The following is a 23,078-nucleotide window of genomic DNA, read 5'->3' as shown; positions in this document are numbered from 1 at the left end:
GAGATTTGTTTTTCTTCTGTATTTCTTAAATACTCTATTGTGATGAATTTATATTACATATGTAATCAAAAATACAGCCAGGAAGAGATGGCTTAGTAGTTGAGGCGCTTGCTTGTGAAGCCTAAAGACCCAGGTTCAATTCTCCAGTGTCCACACAAGCCAGATGCACAAGGTGGTGCATGCATCTGGAGTTCATTTGCAGTGGTTGGAAGTCTTGGTGTACCCATTCTCTCTCTCTCTCTCATCTATGTACCTCTTTCTCTCTCTCAAATAAATAAATAAGTACTTTAAAGCTTGTGGCTTTCCCAGTTATTCTGGCCATCTAAAAAAAATATATACAGCCATATTTGGTGGTTTATATCTCTAATCTTAGTATTAGAGAAGCTGAGGCAGGAAGATTAGGTCACAAGTTAGCCTGGGCTTCAGAATGAGCCGTGTGTGTATATGTGTGTGTGTAATATACCTGTGGTAATATATGAATTACAGGTCAGGATTTATTTAGTTTGAAGTTTAATGTAATGATTGTTTAATATATAATATAAATCAGCCTGGATAAAATGTTTTGGTTTAATTGTGCTTGAAGGTAAATGTACATTTGTTTTATTGAATTCTTATTAAATAAGAAAAGAAGGGATGGCTTAGCAGTTAAGGCACTTGCCTGCAAAGCCAAAGGACCCAGGTTCGATTCCCCAGGACCCACGTTAGCCAGATGCACAAGGCTGCGCACACATCTGCAGTTTGTTTGCAGTGGCTGGAGGCCCTGGCATGCCCATTCTCTCTCTTCCTCTTTCTCTGTCAAATAAATTTAAAAAAAAAATTTAATAAGAAGAGAAAAACATTTTGGTCCAGTAAAGAGTGACATTTTCAGGATGAATTTCATCTTACTGGTTCTCTGAAATTAAAATAATAGGGGGATTAATTTGGTTAGGTTTTTGTTGTTATTGTTCTTTCTTTTCTTTTTTTTTTTTTTTTTTTTCGAGGTAGGGTTTCACTAATACAGACTAACCTGGAAGTCACTATGTAGTTTTAAATTTGCCTTGAATTCCCAGTAATCCCCATACCTCTGCCTCCCCAGTGCTGAGATGAAAGGTACATGCCACCACATTCGGCTCTATTGTCCTTTTTTTAAAAAAAAAAAAATTTTTTTGTTTTGTTTTTTCAAGGTAGGGTTTCACTCTACCCCAGGCTTACCTGGAATTCACTATGTAGTTTCAGGTTGGCCTTGAACTCACAGTGATCCTCCTACCTCTGCCTCCCAAGCGTTGGGATTAAAGGCATGTGCCACCACACACAGCTTTGTTCTTTTACTTGATACTTCTATTGAGTTTTTTTTTCCTCAAAAGCTGATCCTAGTAGCTCACTCCTATAATCGCAGCACCCTACCTCTGGGGAAAAAGAAAAAAAAAGTATCCTCACTAGTAGGGAGAAAGGGAGGGAGGGAGGAAGAGAGAGAGAGGGAGGGAGAGAGAGAGAGAGGGAGGGAGGGAGGGAGGGAATGTGTGTGTGTGTGTGTTTGAGGTATGCTCTCACTCTAGCCCATGCTAACCTGGAATTCACTATGTAGTTGCAGGGTGGCCTCAAACTCACTGTGATCCTCTTACCTCTGCCTCCTGAGTGCTGGGATTAAAGGTGTGCACTACCATGCCTGGTTCTTACTGGTGGATCTTAAAGTACTACTTTGAGTCAGTCTACTTAACTAATTTGATTTATTTTAAATTTCATATAGGCTAAAGTGATGGCCAATGAGGAGAAAAAATTCCAGCAACATATTCAGGCCCAACAGAAGAAAGAACTGAATAGCTTTTTGGAGTCCCAGAAAAGAGAATATAAACTTCGAAAAGAGCAGCTTAAAGAGGTACTCCTTTTATAAAAATTTCATGTTAGTGTCTTGCATATTAATAATGGTTAGTGGTTCTCAACTTAAAGAATCATTGGGATAACTTTGTCTTTGGTTGGTTGTGGCTACAAAAATCTATATCCACTTGTGCTGAATATAATAATATAATACTTATATCCTTAAATAATTATATAATAATACAATAATACTGAGTTTCCTATTTGGGTAGGATTTAACTAGAACCATTTCCTTCAGCTACATGTGGTATTGCATACCTTAATCCCCAGCATTGCAGTGCTCAGGAGGATTTTGAGATGGGTCCAAATTGGATTACATAGCAATACCCCGACTCCAAACATAAATAAGCAGAGCTGAGCACGTGGTGCTTGCCTTTAATCCCAGCACTCCGAGGCAGAGGTAGGAGGATCATCATGAATTCCAGGCCACCCTGAGACTCCATAGTGAATTCCAGGTCAGCCTGGGCTAGAGTGAGACCCTACCTTGAAAAAACAACAATAACAACAAAAAAATTCTAATTTATGGACTTTTCATTTTTACATGTTCTCGGAACAAAATAAGCTTATAATAATAGATCCCATCCTTCTTTGTTCGTTTATTTTAAATATATTTTACTTACTTATTTATTTGAGAAAGAGAAAGAGGCAGAGATTAGGAGAGAATGGGCACGCCAGGGCCTCCTGCCACTGCAAATGAATTCCAGATGCATGTGCCCCTAGTGCATTTGCCTTACATAGGTCCTGGAGAATGGAACTGGGATCCTTTGGCTTTGCAGGCAAATGCTTTAACTGCTAAGCTGTCTCTCCAGTCCTCTTTTTCTTTTTCTTTTTTTTTCTTGTAAATAATATATTTTTTTATTGACAGCTTCCATAATTTTAAACAATATCCCATGGTAATTCCCTCCCTCCCCCACTTTCCCCTTTGAAACTCCACTCTCCATCATATACCCTCCCCCTCTCAATCAGTCAGTCTCTCTTTTATTTTGATGTCATCATCTTTTCCTCCTATTATGATGGTCTTGTGTAGGTAGTGTCAGGCACTGTGAGGTCATGGATATCCAGGCTATTTTGTGTCTGGGTGGAACAAGTTGCAAGGAGTCCTACCCTTCCTCTGGCTCTTACATTCTTTCTGCCACTTCTTCTACAATGGAACCTGAACTATGGAAAGTGTGATTGAAGTATTTCAGTGCTGAGCACTCCTCTGTCACTTCTTCTTAGCATCATGATGCCTTCTGAGTCATCCCAAGGTCACTTCCATCTGAAAAGAGAAAGTTCTCTAATGAAAAAGTGAAAGTAGCATTAATATATGGGTATGAACATTAAGAGAAGTGCTTGCTGGGCAGTTTGGTGAACATAGTATAAACTTTTAGCCAGACAGCAGCAGATGTTACACTCCTTGGGCTCATGACTACCCCTGTTACAGGTTTTTAGTATCAGGGGTGTATTCCCTCCCATGGAGCAGGCCTCTAGTCAAATTACAGGGCAATTGGTTTTCCCCACAACAGATGTGCCACTATTGTACCCATTGGCTCATTTGGCCTGGCTGGCCAAATATAAGGTTTGCAGTGTCCACTGTTAAGTATCTTCGCTGGTGATTTCTCTCTCTCCCATTAAACTGCATGCACTGTGGCTTTTCCCAGCTTTCTGTCAGCTGGTCTATATGGAGGAGGTTTTCAGCTCAGCTCCAGCAGGGTTTCTCAGTGGCCTTATAGCCCAAGTATGTGGAGTCTTCAACAATAGGGTCTTGCCATCCATCTGTTCCTGGTGGGAAACCAAGGGCCTCAGCAATGGCCTGTAATGTTTTGGGGGCATCAGGAACCTCTCTGGCCAACGACTCACTGGAAGATATCCCATCCCTGGCACTGAAAATTTTCTAGTAACAATTTGTGGCTCCTGTGTGTTTCATTGTCCAAAAAAGTAGATTTCCATATGACTTATTTATATCCTCTTTAGATCCCATTCTTTTTAATTTATTTTTTGTTATTTTTATTTATTTGAGAGTGACAAAGAAAGAAAGAGGCAGATAGAGAGAGGGAGAGAGAATGGGTGTGTCAGGGCCTCCAGCCATTGCAAACCTACTCCAGATGCATGTGCCCCCTTGTGCATCTGGCTAACGTGGGTCTTGGGGAATCGAGCCTGGAACCGGGGTCCTCAGGCCTCACAGGCAAGCACTTAACCGCTAAGCCATCCCTCTAGGCCCCCACTCTCGAATAACAAGAAAGAAATTTTGTAATCTCCGAATCCTTTTATACCTAGGAAAAATGTTGATGCTCTTTAAGTTAAAAATATTCCATTGTTGGGTTGAAGAGATGGCATAGCAGTTAAGGCACTTGCCTGCAAAGCCAGAGGACCCAGGCTCAATTCCCCAGGACCCACGTAGCCGAGATGCACAAAGTGGTACATGCATCTGGAGTTCATTTGCAGTGGCTGGAAGCCCTGGCACACTCATATTCATATTCTCTCCCTCCCTCTCTCTCTCTCTCTCTCTCTCTCTCTCTCTCTCTCTCTCTGTCAAATAAATAAAAAAATTACCTAAATAAAAAAACTGGGTGTAGTGGTGCATGCTTTTAATACCAGCACTTGGGGCACTTGGGAGGCACAGGTAGAAGGATTGCCGTGAGTTTGAGGCCACCCGGAGACTACATACTGAATTCCAGGTCAGCCTGGGCTGGAGTGAGACCCTACCTCGAAAAACCAAACTAAATAAATTAATAAAACAAATAAATTAAATTAAAAAAAAAAAATATATATATATATGTATGTATGTATGTATGTGTGCATGCACACACACACACACACACACACACACACACATATACAACACTGTTACAGCCAGGCATGGTGGTGCAAACCTTTAATCCCAGCACTTGGGAGGCAGAAGTAGGAGGATTGCCATGAGTCGAAGGCTACCCTGAGACTACATAGTGAATTCCAGGTCAGCCTGGGCTAAAGCAAGACCCTACTTCAAAAAACAAACACACACTTTCCCTCCCTCCCTCCCTCCCTCCCTCTCCCTCCCCCCCTCCCCCCCTCTCTCTCTCACACTGTTAGTTAGCATTCTAAGGTTTGTCCTACTGAATACATTGAGGTTTTTTGTTTGTTTGGTGTTTTTATTGTTGTTGTTTTTTGTTTCTCGAGGTAGGGATTCACTGTAGCCCAGGCTGACCTGGAATTCACTATGTAGTCTCAGGTTAGCCTTGAACTCACAGTAATCCTCCTACCTCTGCCTCCCCAGTGCTAGGATTAAAGGCGTTCACCACCATGCCTGGCTTCTGATGGTTTTAATGCTGAAATATACATAAAATAATTTCATATTGCTCATGGTTTTGTTGGTTTTCTGTTTATTTTCTAGTTTTTTACATTCAGTCCATCCATAATTTAAGCACTTAGCACTGAGAATTATGAAAACCAAAAATGAGGGTGATGCTTAACTATATCTTAGTCTTAATTTTAATTCACAGTATAAACAACTCTTACTAAAATATTTTAAAGATTTTTTTTTTGTTGTTGTTGTTTTTTGAGATAGGGCCTCACTCTAGCCCAGGCTAACCTGGAATTCACTCTGTATTTTCAGGGTGACCTCAGACTCATGGTGATCCTCCTACCTCTGCCTCTCAAATGCTGGGATTAAAGGTGCGTGCCACCATGCCTGGCTAAAAAAAAAAAAATTCCAAGGTAGGGTCTTGCTCTACCCAGGTTGACCTAGAATTCACTTTATAGTCTCAGGTTGTCCTAAAACTAACAGCAGTCTTCCTACTTCTGCCTCCTAAATGCTGGGATTAAAAGCGTGAACCACCATACCTGGCTAAGAAAAATGGTTTTTTATCATCTGGTCATTATGTGCTTTACTATTTTTAAATTTTATTTAACTTTATTTATTTATTTATTTGAGAAAGAGATAAAGAGGCAGAGAGAGGGAGAGAGAGAATGGGCGCACCAGCTCCTCCAGCCACTGCAAATGAATTCCAGATGCATGCACCCCCTTGTGCATCTATCTTTCGTGGGTCCTGAGGAATCAAACCGAGGCCCTTTGGCTTTGCAAGCAAATGCCATAACCACAAAGCCATCTCTCCAGCCCCAGCCCAGGCTGACCTGGAATTCACTATGTCTCAGGGTGGTCTTGAACTCATAGATATCCTCCTACTTCTGCCTCACTAGTGCTGGGATTAAAGCCGTGCACCACCACACCGGTGTGCTTTTTCTATATATACATATTTTTATTTACTTATTTGCAAGCAGAGACAAGAGAGACAGAGAATGGGTGTGCCAGGGTCTCCAGTTGCTATAAATGAACTTCAGATGCATGTGTCACTGTGTATTTGGCTTGACATGGGTACTGGGGAAACAAACCAGGGTTGTGAAGTTTTGCAGGCAAGCACTTTAACCACTGAGCCATCTCTCCAGCCCCACTATGTGCTTTTATGTACTTTGAACCTTGTTTTTTATGTTACCAGGAGTTAAATGAAAACCAGAGCACTCCTAAAAAAGAAAAGCAAGAGTGGCTTTCAAAACAGAAAGAGAATATACAGCATTTCCAGGCAGAAGAAGAAGCTAACCTCCTTAGACGTCAGAGACAATACCTAGAGCTTGAATGCCGTCGCTTCAAAAGAAGAATGTTACTTGGCCGTCATAACTTGGAGCAGGACCTTGTCAGAGAGGTGTGTTCAGATGATGTTAATAAAAATTCTTCTTCCTTCCCTTCAATACTTAGAACCAAATTTAACAATACAATTAAAAAAAATTTATTTTTGACACTGTCACTAGCCCAGGCTGACCTGCAACTCGTTAATATTGCTTAGTGCTATCTTTGAATTCCTATGATCCTCCTGCCTCAGCATCCCAAATAATAAGACAAAATTCTCTGTGATGAATTTTTATTTCTTTACTTATGTTATATTTTTGGTTTTTCAAGATAGGGTCTCACTCTAGCCGAGGCTGACCTTGAATTCACTATGTAGTCTCAGGGTGGCCTACAACTCATGGCAATGCTCCTACCTCTGCCTCCCGAGTGCTGGGATTAAAGGCGTGCACCACCATGCCCAGCTTAAATTTTATTTTTATTTGATACAGAGAGACAGGGGGGTGGGTGGTGAGGGTGTGCCAGAGCCTCTACTCACTGCAAACAAACTCCAGATGCATGTGCCACCTTGTGCAAGTGGCTTACCTAGAGAATTGAACCTGGGACCTTAGGCTTTGCAGCCTAGCGCCATAAAAGCTATCTCTCCAACCCATGGATTTTATTTTAAATATCTTATCTTTGGGCTGGAGAGATGGCTTATCAGTTAAGCGCTTGCCTGTGAAACCTAAGGACCCCGCTTTGAGGTTCGATTCCCCAGAACCCATGTTAGCCAGATGCACAAGGGGACGAATGTGTCTGGAATTCATTTGCAGTGGCTAGAAGCCCTGGTGTGCCCATTTTCTCTGTGACTCTCTCACTCTTGCTCTCAAATAAATATATAAAAATAAACAAAAAGGGCTGGAGCAGCCGGGCATGGTGGAGCACACCTTTAATCCCAGCACTCGAGAGGCAGAGGTAGGAGAATCATCGTGAATTCGAGGCCACCCTCAGACTACAGAGTTAATTCCAGGACAGCCTGAGCTACAGTGAAACCCTACCTCAAAACAACAACAAAAAAGGCTGGAGGGATGGCTTAGCGGTTAAGGTGTTTTGCCTGCAAAGCCAAAGAATCTTGGTTCAATTCTCCAGGGCCCACGTAAGGCAAATGCACAAGGTTGAACATGTTTCTGGGGTTTGTCTGCAGTGGCTGGAGGCCCTGGCATGCCCATTCTCTCTCTGCCTCTTTCTTGTTCTCTCTTTCAAATAAAAAAATAGAAATAAAGTTAAGAAAAATTCCTTTAAAAATAAACAAAAAAATTAAAATATCTTATTTTTATTTATTTATTTATTTATTTGAGAGGGAGAAAGAATGTGTGCACCAGGGCCTTCAGCCACTGCAAGCGAACTCCAGATGCATTTGCCACATTGTGCATCTGGCTTACATGGGCCCTGAGGAATCCAACCTGTGTACTTTGGAAGGTAGCCATGTTCAACACTATACCACCAACACTCCTTAAACCTGGGTGCTTTGGTTTTGTAGGCAAGTGCCTTAACTGCTAAGCCATCTCTCCAGCCCAATAAGGATTTTAAAAATTACATATACTAGTCACACCCTAATTTATTCTTTTCTACTGGTATTTACCTTACCCCAGATAGCCACAGGGCTTGCATTCTCCCTTATGTCTGGATAAATGATACTGCCCCTGAAATGCCTTCTCCCTTTAAATCAGGTGTGTCAAACCTATGGCTTACAGGCCTCATACATCCAACTCATTGCAGATAAAAACATCATATTGCAGTCCCTAAGGGGATTAACACCACCAGCCTTTGAAACACCAAGACCAAATGACTGAGAGAAAATACAGTTAAAAGAGGGGGGAAAAGAGTTCAAGCTGTTCGTGGTGGCGCATGCTCTTAATCCCAGTGTTCTGGAGACAGAGGTAGGAAGATCACAAGGCCAGTTTGGGATTACAGAGTGAGTTCCGGGTCAGCCTAGCCTAGAGTGAGGCCTTACCTCAAAACAACAACAACAAAAAATAGGAAAAGAAATAACTCCACAAATTTTATATACATACATACATACTTACATATTTACATACATACATAGCTGGGCATGGTGGTGCACATCTTTAATCCCGGAACTCAGGAAGCGGAGGTAGAAGGATTACCATGTGTTTGAGGCCACTGTGATATTACAGTGTGAATTCCATCCAGGTCAGCGTGAGTCAGAGTAAGATCCTATCTCAAAAAAAATACTTTAAAAAAATTTTTGTTTTAATATGCTAGGTATGGTGGCACACACCTTTAATCCCAGCACTCAGAAGGCAAAGGTAGGAGGATTGTTATGAGTTTAAGGCCAGCCTGAGATTACATAGTGGATTCTAGGTCAAAGTGAGATTTTACCTTGAAACAATAAAAAGAAGAAGGGCTGGAGAGATGGCTTAGCGTTTATGGCACTTCCCTGCAAAGCCAAAGGACCTAGGTTCGATTCCCCAGGACCCACGTAAGCCAGATACACAAGGGGGTACATATGTCTGGAGTTTGTTTGCAGTGACTAGAATGCCCTGACATGCCCATTTTCTCTCTCTCTCAAATAAATAAAAATGAAGCCTAAAAAAGAAAATGAAGTAGCCGGGCGTGGTGGCGCATGCCTTTAATCCCAGCACTCAGGAGGCAGAGGTAGGAGGATCGCCATGAGTTCGAGGGCCACCCTGAGACTACAGAATTAATTCCAGGTCAGCCTGGACCAGAGTGAGACCGTACCTCAAAAAAACCAAAAAGAAAAGAAAAAGAAAATGAAGTGCCTTTGATCTGCAGTGTGTGCCGTTTTAACTTTTTGGCCTCTAACTCAGGCTATCTTTCTAGCTCTGCCACCCAAATACTGGAGTTAAAGGCATGTGCTACCATGTCCAGCTCCACTTAACATACTTTTATAATTATGGCTTTTAAAAAATATTTTATTTCTTGCCGGGCGTGGTGGCACACGCCTTTAATCCCAGCACTCAGGAGGCAAAGGTAAGAGGATTGCCGTAAGTTCAAGGCCACCCTGAGACACCATAGTGAATTCCAGGTCAGCCTGGGCTAGAGTGAGACCCTACCTCAAAAAAAAAAAAAAAAAAAATTTATTTCTTGGCAAGCAGAGAGAGAAGAGCGACAGAGAGAATGGTCAGCCTGGGCTAATGTGAGACCCTACCTTTTTGGGTTTTTTTGTTTGTTGAGGTAGGGTCTCGCTCTAGCCCAAGCTGACCTGGAATTCACTATGTGGTCTCAGAGTCGCCTTGAACTCATGGCGATCCTCCTACATCTGTCTCTCCAGTGCTGGGATTAAAGGTGTACACACCACAACCATCTTCTTTTTGTTTTTTTCAAGGCAGGAGTCTCACTCTAGTTCAGGTTGATCTGTACCTCACTCTGTAGTCCCAGCTGGCCTCATACTTGCAGCGATCCTCCTACCTCTGCCTCACCAGTGCTGCAAATAAAGGCATGCATCACCATTCCCGGGTTTTAAAAATATTTTTATTTATTTTCAAGCAGAGAGAGGTAAGAGAAAAGAGAAACAAACAGAAAATGTGCACATCAGTGCTTCTAGCTGCTGCTTGAACTCCAAATGCATGTGCCACTTTGTACATCTGGCTTTATGTGGGTACTGGGGAATCAAACCCTTGTTATGCTTTGCAGGCAAGCACCTCAACTATTGAGCCACCTCTCCAGCCCCTCCTTTTGCTTTTTTTTTTTTTTTTTTCCTCACACCAATCTGGAATTCACTATATAGTCTCAGGGTGGCTCTAACTCATGGTGATCCTCCTACTTTCTTTTTTTGCTGGGATTAAAGGTGTGTGCCATTACACCTGACTCCAGGCTGTTCTCTTAACTTTTTTTCAAGTTCATTTTAATATATTTTATTAGACACACACACACACACACACACACACAGAATGGGTGTGCTAGTGTCTCTAGCCACTGCATACAAACTCCAGATGCATGCACTAACATGTGCATCTGGCTTATGTGGGACCTAGAGAATCAGACCTGGGTCCTTAGGCTTTGCAGGCAAGCACTTTAACTGCTGAGCCATCTCTCCAGCCCTGTTCTGATTTTTGATCTGGAAAAAAATTATAAGAGAATTAATATGAAACACTGGCATGTGCTAGATATCATCCTGATAATTTTTTGTTTATGAACTTACTGATTTCTCATTAAGTCCTTGAAATGGGACTGATGGTATAGGCCAGTGGAGAGTACTTTGCATGTACCAGAAGTGGGGATGATAAAACTCCAGTTATTGCTATGCAGCCATTATTGATTGAAAAAGAATAGTTTGTTATGTCCCTTCTTCACTATTATTTTTCTTATAGCTTTTTTCTTGATTTTGTAATAAATCATCACTTTGTCTTTTGCATTAGGAATTAAATAAAAGGCAGACTCAGAAGGACTTAGAGCATGCCATGCTACTTCGACAGCATGAATCCATGCAAGAACTGGAGTTCCGCCACCTCAACACAATTCAAAAGATGCGCTGTGAGTTGATCCGATTGCAGCATCAAACTGAGCTCACAAACCAGCTGGAATACAATAAGCGAAGGGAGCGAGAACTGAGGCGAAAACATGTCATGGAGGTTCGACAACAGCCTAAGAGTTTGAAGGTACCTTTAGTGTAAGCTTCTTGACAAGGGGGAAAACCATTAATGCTTTTTACTTGTTGCATGTTTGGTTGTTTCCTTTGTGAACTCCATATTGCTGAAATCTTTGCTTGTATGTTTCATATCAAAGTATTAAAAAATAGCCCCAGCCAGGTGTAGTGGTGCATGCCTTTAATCCCAGCACTTGGGAGGCAGAGCATCACCAAGAGTTCAAGACCACCCTGAGACTATATAGTCAGCCTGGGCTAGAGTGAGACCCTACCTCAGAACCCCCCACCCTCCCAAAAAAGAAAAAACCCCAAAGAATGGTCAAAGATTTTAACTGGGAAATAACTCAGAATCACTATTACTGTTGTACCCAGTATCTGATTTCTGCAGGTCAACCATTTGGCTTCTCTCTCTCTCTCCTCATTCTAATCAATACTATCTGGGACTCTTACTATAGATCTAATTTATACAAAATTTAAGAATGTAAAAAAGCTTCCTTCTTTTTCTTTGTCCCTTCAGCCACCTGATCTGTTCTTCTTTACCAGTTTTATAAAATTTAACAATTCCAAGAAAGTTTCAAATTGCATAACTTGTAATATCTTCAAATTTTCTATGTTGAGAAAGCTCATGTCACAAAATATTTACCACTAAAAAACTCTTTGCTACTGGAGATGGCATACCTGTAATCCAGTACTAAGAAAATGAAAGCATTTACAGAGTAGTTAGGTTAACTGCAAGTGCTTAGAAACTTGGAATTCATAAGGACTTTTCAGATTTGTTTTCCCAGATACATGTATATTTGACTAGGTTATCTCCCACCAGATGTGTTTTAAAACATGTCTATGAAATTAATTGTGGTTTTAAAACTTAGCCATATCCTGAGGTAAACCAAATTGAAACCTGTTAGTTTTGTCTGGTCATACCATAATCCTGATGCAACTTCATTTCCCTTGGGGTTGATTTAAGTCCTTTCTTTCTAGTAAATGTAAAGAGAAAATAATGTTTCACAATCTTACTTAGAATGCCTCCTTCTAATGACAAATGAGCTCAAGTTTTCCTCTAGTCAAAGAAGGGAAATAACCTTTTCCTCTCATTTTATGTTTATCTATTTTCTGGATTAATTTGAATGAAACACCAGGTTTTATTGTGGGTTTTTTGTTTGTTTGTTTGAAGCGGGGTCTTACTTTAGCCTGGGCTGACCTGAAACTCACTGTGTACTCCATACTGTCCTCAAACCCTCATGGTAATCCTCCTACCTCAGTGTTAGGATTGAAAGCATGTCATACCACATCTGGCTTGAATACTAGAATTTAAACACCAGTTACTTCAATTTTTTAAAATTTATTTGAGCAATGTGGGTGAGGGGGGTCATAACAGGGCCCCTTGCCACTGCAAATGTACTCCAGACACGTGCCATTTTGTGCATCTGGCTTTTTGTGGGTACTAGGAAACTGAATACAGGCCAGAAGACTTTGTAAGAAAGCACCTTTAAACACTGAGCCATCTCCCCAGGCCAAGGTGATAATTTTGTGTCAGGTTTATTTTATTTATTTGAGAGTGACAGAGAAAGAGCCAGAGAGAGAGAGAATAGGTACATCAGGGCCTCCAGCCGTTGCAAAGGAACTCCAGACACATGCACCACTTTGTGCATCTGGCTTAGGTGGTTCCCGGGAAATCTATCCTCGAGCTGGGGTCCTTAGGCTTCACAGGCAAAGCGCTTAACTAAGCCATCTCTCCAGATCCCTTATGTCACTTTATATGAATAGGAATAACTATAACTTACATTCATTTTATTTATCTTGAGTCACGCATTAAGGGTTGTACTTTATTCTTGGGATAAGCATTAATCTTAGTCTAGTGTGTGTTTCTTTGTTTGTGCGAGAATAAGAAGGGATGTGCCAGGACATCAAGCCACTGCAAAGAACTCCAGATGCAAGTGCCACCTTGTGCATCTGGCTTTATGTGGGTATTGGGGAATTGAACCTAGGACCTTTGACTTTGCAGGCAAGTGCCTTAACTGCTAAGCCATCTCTGTACCCCCCTAACTCTAGGTTTGTTTGTTTTTTTTAACGATTTTATTTATTTATTTGAGACAGAGAGAGAGAGATAGAAATAGACAGATAGAGAGAGAATGGGTATGCCAGGGCCTCTAGCCACTGCATACAAACTCCAGATGCGTGCCCCCCTCTTGTGCATCTGGCTTATGTGGGTACTGGGGAATCGAACCTGGGTCCATTGGCTTTCTAGGCAAGCACCTTAACTGCTAAGCCCCCCTTACTCTAGTTTTATTTACAGAATATTTGCTTGTTTCTGTAATCAAACCCACATAGAATGAGGCCTTTCATAGTTAAAACAGTATGTTATTATTCCTGTACAAATGGCACAAAATGTGAGTTTACTTTTTCTAGACCAATATAGCTGTTAATGCCTGTACAATGCCAACTCAATATGATAAAATACGTTTTTGCTTTGTTTCCATTTCTCATATGAGAGACAGAGAGGGAGAGAGAGAATTGGCATACCAGGGCCTTACCCACTGCAGACAAACTCCAGATGTATGTGCCACCTTATACATATATGCCAACTTGTGTGTGTGACTTACATAGATTCTCAGGAGTCAAACCCTGGGTCTTTACACTTCACAGTCAAGCACCTTTACTTTAGCTAACCTATCTCTCCTTTTTTTTTTTTTTTTTTTTTTTTGGTTTTTCAAAGTAGGGTCTCACTCTAGCCCAGGCTGACCTGGAATTCACTGTGTAGTCTCAGGATGGCCTCGAACTCACGGCGATCCCAAGTGCTGGGATTAAAGGCGTGCACCGCGACGCCTGGCTTGTTTCCTTTTTTTTCATACAGGTGGACCACCATGCCCAGCTCACTTTTTTATTTATATGAGAAAAAGAGGCAGAGAAAGAGAGAGAATGGGCATGCCAGTACCTCCAGCCACTGCAACAAGCTCCAGATGCATGCACCCGTTATGCATCTGTCTTATGTGAGTCCTGGAGAATCCAACCAGGATCCTTTGGCTTTGCAGGCAAATGCCTTAACCACTAAGCCATCCCTCCAGCACATTGTTGTCCCACCCTCCCATTGGCAAACAAGGAGGGAGAGGGAGAGAGACAGGTACACAAACACATAGAGGGTGGGAGACAGAAAGAGAGACAGAGAGTGATTATGGATGTACGAGGGCCTCTCACCACTGCAAACAAACTCCAGGTGCATGTGCCCAAGCTGGCAGGGTACGCAAGCAAGTACTTTTAACCACTAAGCCATTTCTTCCCCCCACCCCCACCCCTTTTTTGTTTTTGTTTTTATTTTGAGTCTTCCTATGGAGCCCAGCATAGTTTTGAACTCTTTTATTTTTATTTTTTTTTTTTTTGTTGTTTTGTTTTGTTTTGTTTTTCAAGGTAGGGTCTCACACTCTGGTCCAGGATGACCTGGAATTAACTATGTAGTCTCAGGGTGGCCTCGAACACACGGCGATCCTCCTACCTCTGCCTCCCTAGTGCTGGGATTAAAGGCGTGCGCCACTACGCCCAGCTAGCCTTAAACTCTTGATCTTCCTGAATCCGCATCTGAGGACCTGGGGTTACAGGCTTACACTAGCATGCCTTAATCTTATGATGTAGAAATTTTCCAGGAAGCTTTGTTTTTTTCTCTTTAGGCATTAGTAAGGAATGGCTATCATTTTAAGAAATAGAGACTGTTTTATTTATTTATATATTATTTTACAAAAAAAGGGAGGGAGGAGAGAGAGAAAGGGAGGGAGGGAGGGAGAGAGGGAGAGAATTGGCGTGCCAGGGCCTCTAGCCACTGCAAACGAACTCCAGATGAATGTGCCCGCCCCTGCCCAACCCCCCACCACACTGTTCATCTGGCTAACGTGGGTCTTTGGGGGATTGAACCTGGGCCCTTTGGCTTTCCAGGCAAACACCTTAACTACTAAGCCATCCCTCCAGCCCTGTTTTATATATATTTTTTTTTCATTGTTTTATTAACAACTTGCATGATTATAACAAATATTCCATGGTAATACCTTCCCTCCCCCCACGTTCCCTCAGAAACTCCATTCTCCATCATATCCCCTCTCCCTCTCAATCAGTCTACCTTTTTTTTTCCTTCCAAATAATTTTTATTATTATACAAAATATATCCCACAGTAATACCCTCCATTCCCCCACTTTCCCCTTTGATACCCCATTCTCTCCATCTCAATCAGTCTCTCTTTTACTTTGATGTCATGATCTTTTTCTCCTATTATGATGGTCTTGTGTAGATAGTGTCATGCACTGTGAGGTCATGGATATCCAGGCCATTTTGTGTCCGGGGAGAGCAGGTTGTAAGGAGTCCTACCCTTCCTTTGGCTGTTATATTCTTCTTGCCACCTCTTCCACATTAGACCCTGAGCCTTGGAAGGTGTGATAGAGATACTCAGTGCTGAGCACTCCTGTCACTTCTTTCCAGCACCATGATGCCTTCTGAGTCATCCCAAGGTCACTGCCATCTGAAAAGAGAAGATTCTCTACTAAAAGTGAGAGTAGCATTAATATATGGGTATGAACATTAAGAGAACTTCTTACTAGGCAGTTTGATAAGCATAGTATATACAGTTAGCCAGACAGCAGCAGATGTTACACATCTAGGGCTCATGACTACCCCTGTTTTAAGTTTTCAGTATCAGCGATGTATTCCCTCCCATGGAGCCGGCCTCCAGTCAATTAGAGAGCAGTTGGTTTCCACCATGAAAGATATGCCACTATTTATTTTAATTTTTTTTTTGAGGTAAGGTTTCACTCTGTAGCCCAGACTGACCTGGAGTTCACTATGTAGTTTCAGGGTGGCCTCAAACTCACTCTCCTCTTTCTGCATCCCAAGTGCTGAAATTAATGGCATGTGCCTTTAATGGCCCATTTCTTTTTTAGAGAGGAGATGTGCCACTATTGCACCTGTTGGCTCATTTGGCCTGGCTAGCCAAATAGAAGGCTTGCATTGTCCACTGCTGAGTATCTTCACTTGTGATTTCTTTCTCTCTCATTGAACTGCATGCAGTATGGCTTCTTCCAGCTTTGGCAGTTGGTCTATATAGAGGAGGTTATCAGCTCAGTTCCAGCAGGATTTCTCAGTGGCCTTGCAGCCCAAGTATTTGGAGTCTTCAGCAATAGGTTCTTGCCATCTATTCCTGGTGGGAAACCAAGAGCCTTGACAATGGCCTATAATGTTTTGGGGGCATCAGGGACCTCCCTGGCCAGCAACTCACTGGAAGGTATCCCTTCAGTGGCACTGAAGATTTTCTAGCAACGATCTATGGCTCCTGAGTGTTCCATTGTCCAAAAAAGTAGGTTTCCATATGACTTATTTATATCCTCTTAGACTTTGATTAGCCTTCCCTCCAGTTTCCTTTACTCAACCTCTTCCTCCTAACCTCACTTAGGCCTTTTCGCCCCCTTTAATTAGTCTTCTACTTACATATATACAATACCATCCTATTAAGTCCCCTCCCCCTTACTTTCTCCTCCCTTTATATCTCTTTTCTAGCTTACTGGCCTTTGCTACTGAGTTTTATTCCTACTCACTCAGAAGTCATATGAGAGAGAACATGTGACGCTTGGCTTTCTGGGCCTGGGTTACCTCACTTAGTATAAACCTATCCAGATCCATCCATTTTCCTGCAAATTTCATAACTTCAATTTTCTTTACCGCTGAGTAGAACTCCATTGTATAAATGTGCTACATCTTCATTATCCATTCATCAGTTGAGGGACATCTAGGCTGGTTCCATTTTCCAGCTATTGTGAATTGAGCGGCAATAAACATGGTTGAGCAAGTATCTCTAAGGTAACGATATGAGTCCTTAGGATACATGGCTAGGAGTGCTATAGCGGGGTCATATGGTAGATCTGTTTTTAGCTGTCTTAGGAACCTCCACACTGATGTCCACAATGGCTGGACCAGATTGCATTCCCACCAAAAGTGTAGAAGGGTTTCTCTTTTTCTACATCCTCGCCAGCATTTATGGTCATTTGTTTTCATGATGGTAGCCAATCTGACAGGAGTGAGATATAATCTCACTCTAGTTTTACTCTGCATTTTCCTGATGGCTAGGGATGTACAACATTTTTTTAGATGCTTATATGCCATCTGTATTTCTTCTTTTGAGAACTCTCTATTTAGCTCCATAGCCCATTTTTAATTGGCTTGTTTTCTTATTATTTAATTTTTTGAGTTCTTTCTATGTCCTACATATTAATCCTCTATCAGATGTATAGCTGGCAAAGGTATTTTCCCATTCTGTAGGTTGCCTCTTTTTTTTCACAGTGTACTTTTCCACATAAAATCTTTGTAATTTCATGAGGTCCCAGCGATTAATCTGTGGTTTTATTGCCTGAGCAATGGGGTTATATTCAGAAAGTCTTTGCCAAGACCAATATGTTGACGGGTTTCTCCTACTTTTTCCTCTAGCAGTTTCAGTTGCAAGTCAGATGTTAAGGTCTTTAATCCATTTGAACTTAATTCTTGTGCATGGAGAGAGATAAGAATCTATTTTCATCTTTCTACAGATAAATATCCAGTTTTCCCAATACCATTTGCTGAAGAGGCTGTCTTTTCTACAATGAGTATGTTTGACGTTTTTATTGAATCTCAGGTGGTTATAGCTACCCAGATTTACATCTGGGTCCTCTATTCTGTTCTGTTGACTTTTTGATTCCAAATGAATTTTTGGATTCTTTATTCTTTTTCTGTGAAATGCCGTTGGAATTTTGATGGGGATTGCATTAAATGTGTAGATTGCTTTTGGTAAGATTGCCATTTTCACAATACTGATTCTTCTGATCAGGAACAAGGGATGTTTTTCCATTTCCTAGTGTCTTCTGCAGTTTCTTGCTTCAGTGTTTTAAAGTTTTCATTGTAGAGATCCTTCACTTCCTTGCTTGGGTTTATTCCAAGGTATTTTATTTTTTTGATGTAATTGTAAATGGGAGTGATTCTCTGATTTCATCCTCTGTGTGTTTGTTGCTAACACATAGGAAGACTACTGATATCTGTGTATTTATTTTGTATCCTGCTACATGGCTTTGGGTGTTTTTCACCTTTAACATTTTGCTGGTAGAGTTTATATCCCTGTTATGTGTGTCTCTTGCCTTATTGCTATGGCTGAGACTTCCAGTACTATATTAAATAAAAGTGGGGATAGTAGACACCCTTGTCTTATTCCTGATTTTAGTGGAAAAGCTTCCAGTTTTTATCCATTTAGTAATATGTTGGCTGTAGGTTTGTCATAGGCTTTATTATATTGAGATATGTTCCTTCTCTTTCCAGTCTCTGTAGGACTTTTATCATGAAGGAATGTTGTATTTTGTGAAATGTTTTTTCTGTATCTAATGAGATGATCATGTGATTTTTGTCCTTCAGTTCATTTACATAATGTATTATATTTATAAATTTGCATATGTTCATCCGTCCCTTTATCTCTGGGATAAAGCATTCTTGGTCAGGGTGAATGATCTTTCTGATATATTCTTGTATTCTGTTTGCCAATCTTTTTTTGAGAAGTTTTTCATCTATGTTCATGAAGGAGATTGTTCTGTAATTTTCTTCTTTTGTTCTATCTTTGCCTGGTTTTGGTATTAGGGTGATGCTGGCTTTATAGAAGGAGTTTGGCATGATTCCTTTTTCTATTTTACGGAAAAGTTCAAGAAGCCGTGGTGTTAGTTCTTCCCTAAAAGTCTGGTAAAATTCACCCAGTGATTCCATCGGGGCCTAGACTTTTTTTAGTTGGGAGATTTTTTTTTATAACTGCTTGGATCTCCATACTTGTCATAGGTCTATTGAAGTGGTTAATCTCAGCTTGATTTAATTTAGGTAGGTCATATAAATGAAGGAAATCATCCATTTCTTTCAGATTTTCATGTTTAGTGAAGTGTTTGTTACTATATTATGATCCTATGATTTTTTAAATTTCTGTGGTATCTGTTGTGATGCTGCCTTGTTCATCTCCAATTTTATTCATTTGTGTCTCTTCTCTCTTTCTTTTGGTCAGATTTGCTAAGGGTTTATCAATCTTGTTTGTCCTTTCAAAGAACCAACTCTTTGTTTCATTTCCTTATTTATGTTTTATATTGACCTCTTTATTTCATTAAATTGGTTTGCTGTGTCTTCTTTGATTCCTTTGATTCCCTCTTTTTCATCTTTGAGCATATTTGTAATCATTCTTTTGAATTCTTTCTCAGGCATTTCCTCTAACTCATTCTTACTGTAGGTCATTTCTGATAGATTCATACTTTTCGGTGAATTTATATTGTCTTAATTTTTGGTGGTTTTTGTTATAATATATATATTTTTGCATCTTGGATTAATTTGATGCTTGGATTTTCTAGTTAGCTGCAGTATTATTAGATGTATTATTAGATGTATCAACCAATCTGATGTTATATATCTTCAGGGTAGGGGCTGAAGTTGCTGGTTTTGGCTCTAAAGACTCTGAGTATCTACAAAAGTGACCCTAGGTGTTGGGTTTGCCTGCAATGAAGAGTATTCAAGTATGCTGAGTGGAACAAAATACAGGCAGATTCTAAAATTTAACTAAATAACATACACTTTCAATGAAGAGCAGCACATAGTATTTATGCAAGAGTAGATATTATGACAACCAGATCCTCTAACTGTCCCTTAGGTTATGTGGTGCCCCACACCCTTAATACTGTCAGCAAGGAGGTTAAGAGTTCTGGTCTGATGAGGGTTCCAAGTCAGCTTGTGACCAAGTGAGACCCTTCCCTAATACACAACAGAAAAGGAAACAAAGCCACTATAAATCAAGAAACAACAAATAACAAGCCCAAAATATAACTTATTTAAGAATGGAAAATTCAACCATCCATCAGATTTAACATATAATTTATCCTGATATGGAAGGTGCCATTAGCACTTCCAGTTCAGGCTATCTACCAGGCTTATTTGGTGGGTACTGACCTGGTGTAATCCCTGTTACCTTTTGAGATGATTTTGGTCTCAGTTATGCTGCATTCCTGCTTGGGTACCTCTGGTCGCCCATGCTGGGTGCTGTGATCTCCCTTCCCCTGGTCTCTGGTGCTTGTTGGCACTTGCGTTGGCAGTGGGCGAGGGAGGCTGTGGATGGTGACTCTAGTTCTCCCGCTGGTCCACAAGAGCCTCTACCTTGTGATTTGCTCCTCCATTGTTCACTGTGGTTCTCCACATTTCTCGAGTTTGCAAAGAGCTCCGGTGTGAGTGGAAAATCCCCTCGCCTGGCTTTTTCTGCTACTCAAAGTGAGCCTTGGAGCTATGGCTCCATGGACCTGGTGCTGCTGCTGCTGGAGCCACTTCTGCCTTCCTTTGTGGGATCTCTCTTACTTCTCTGCTGCTATTGGTAATTTCTTTTTTTAAAAAAAATTTTTGTTTATTTTTATTTATTTATTTGAGAGTGACAGGCAGAGAGAGAAAGAAAGAATGGGCACGCCAGGGCCCCCAGCCACTGCAAACTCCAGATGCGTGTGCCCCCTTGTGCATCTGGCTAATGTGGGTCCTGGGGAATCAAGCCTAGAACTGGGGTCCTTAGGCTTCACAGGCAAGCACTTAACCGCTAAGCCATCTCTCCAGCCCTTGTTGGTAATTTCTTATACACCTCACTTTTTAGTAGAAGCGTGTATTTTGCTGTTGTTTTTTTGTTGTTGTTGTTGTTTAGTTTTGTTTGTTTGTTTGTTTGTTTGTTTGTTTTTGGCTTTTTCTCCCTTAGGCTGCTTTGGTGTGGTTCCGATGCTGCCATCCTAACCAGAAGTACCTCCTTTGTGCAATCTCTTCCCCTGACCTCACTTAGGCCTTTTCACCCTCATTAATCTGTTCTTCTACTTACATATATACAATAAATTAGTATTAAGTCCCTCCTTCCTTCCTTTCTATTCCCTTTATTTCCACTTTCTAGCTTACTGACCTCTGCTACTGAGTTTTTTTTTTTATTTTTTTTAAATATTTTATTTATTTATTTGAGAGCGACAGACACAGAGAGAAAGACAGATAGAGGGAGAGAGAGAGAGAATGGGCACACCAGGGCCTCCAGCCTCTGCAAACCAACTCTAGACGCGTGCACCCCCTTGTGCATCTGGCTAACGTGGGACCTGGGGAACTGAGCCTCGAACCGGGGTCCTTAGGCTTCACAGGCGAGCGCTTAATCGCTAAGCCATCTCTCCAGCCCGTGCTACTGAGTTTTATTCCTACTCAAATAGAAGTCCAATCATATGTAGCTAGGATCCACATACAGAGAGAACATGTGCCAACTGGCTTTCTGGGCCTGGGTTACCTCACTTATTATAATACTTTCCAGATCAATCCATTTTCCTGCAAATTTCATAATTGTATTTTTCTTTTCTGTTGAGTAGAGCTTCATTGTATAAATGTAACACGTCTTCATTATCCTCTCATTGGTTGAGGAACATCTAGGCTGGTTCCATTTCCTAGCTATTTCGAATGTTATGGCAATAAACATGGTTGAGCAAGTATCTCTAAGGTATTAAGAAGAGTTCTTACGATGTATGCCTAGGAGTGTGTTACAATCAGGTTTGCATTGCTAGTAGAAATCACCTAATCAAGAGCAGCTTGTGGGGAAAAAAAGTTTTATTTTGGCTTACAGGCTCTAGCAGGAAGCTCCATGATGGCAGGAAAAACGATGGCGTGGACAGGGTGGACATCACCCCCTAGCCAACATAAGATGGACAATAGCAACAGGAGAGTGTGCCAAACACTACCAAGGGAAAACTGGCTATAACACCCATAAGCCCAACCCCAACAATACACTGCCTCCAGGAGGCATTAATTCCCATGTCTCCGTCAGCTGGGAACCTTTTATGGGCGATACCTCAAAACGCCTTAGTTTATATTGGGATACCTGAATCAAACCACCAGAGTGGTATAGCTGGGTCATGTGGTAAATCTATTTTTAGCTATTTCAGGAACCTACACACAGATTTTATGTTGGCCTGTAGTCTACCCTGTCAGATATTAGGATAGAGACCCCTGCTTGTTTTCTAGGCCCATTTGCTGGAAACACTGTTTTCCAACCTTTCACCCTAAGAAAATATCTAATTCTTTGTAGAAAGGTAAGTTTCTTAGAGGCCATAAATTGAAGGATCCTGCTTTTTATCCAATCTGCAAACCTATGTCCTTTGGTTGGGGCATCGAGGCCACTGGTATTAAGAGTTATTATTGAAAGGTGTGTGTTTATTTTTGCCATTTTTCTTGTTTTGTAGTTCTTCTGGTTTTACCTTTGCTTTCTTGTATTAACTAGTATATGAGTATGGCTTGTTTTTCCAGGTCCCTTACATGTGTGCTTTTCTTTCCCTTCAGCATGAAGGAACCTGCCAAGTATTTTCTCTAGAGCTGGTTTTGTCTTCAAATAGTCCTTAAGCCTGCTTTTCTTTTGGAATATCCTTATTTCTCTGTCTATTTGAATGGATAGCTTTGCAGGATAAAGTAGCCGTGGCTGACAGTTGTTATCTTTCAAAACTTGGTATACATCATTCTAAGCCCTCTGGCCTTTAAAGTTTGTGTCAAGTAATCTACTGTGATCCTGATGGGCTTGCCTTTGTAGGTAACTTGATTTTTCTAACTGCTTTCAATATATTTTCCTTGGTTTGCGTGTTTGGTAGTTTAATTATAATATGGCCAGGAGAGGTTCTTTCCAGATTTTGTCTCTTTGGTGTTCTAGAGGCTTCCTATATCTGCATTGGCATCTCTTTCCCTATTTGGGTTAAGTTTTCTTCTATGATTTTGTTTAAAACACCTACTATGCCTTTGGAGTGAAATTCTTCTCCTTCTACTATACCCTGAATTCTTTTTTTTTGTTGTTGTTGTTTGTTTTTGTTTTGTTTTTCGAGGTAGGGTCTCACTCTGGTCCAGGCTGACCTGGAATTAACTGTGTAGTCTCAGGGTGGCCTTGAACTCATGGTGATTCTCCTACCTCTGCCTCCCGAGTGCTGGGATTAAAGGCGTGTGCCACCACGCCTGGCAACCCTGAATTCTTATGTTTGATCTTT

General features: G+C 41.1%; 1 protein-coding gene across 3 annotated transcripts in view; it reads left to right on the top strand.

The window, feature by feature from the left end:
* Taok1 (TAO kinase 1) overlaps nt 1-23,078 on the top strand; it is a 183,879-nt gene that overhangs the window by 138,839 nt on the left and 21,962 nt on the right. For all 3 annotated transcript variants that reach the window (XM_045158532.1, XM_045158530.1, XM_045158531.1), the window contains 3 exons: nt 1,727-1,855; nt 6,309-6,512; nt 10,816-11,055. In XM_045158532.1, coding sequence (XP_045014467.1) covers nt 1,727-1,855; nt 6,309-6,512; nt 10,816-11,055 — 573 coding nt within the window. The remainder of the gene's footprint in view (nt 1-1,726; nt 1,856-6,308; nt 6,513-10,815; nt 11,056-23,078) is intronic.

This window comes from Jaculus jaculus, chromosome 9 (assembly GCF_020740685.1).
Source record: "Jaculus jaculus isolate mJacJac1 chromosome 9, mJacJac1.mat.Y.cur, whole genome shotgun sequence".
In the NCBI taxonomy this organism is placed as follows: Eukaryota; Metazoa; Chordata; class Mammalia; order Rodentia; family Dipodidae; genus Jaculus; species Jaculus jaculus.
Note: the sequence above shows the minus strand (reverse complement) of the source record. Positions and strands in the feature narration are given on the sequence as shown.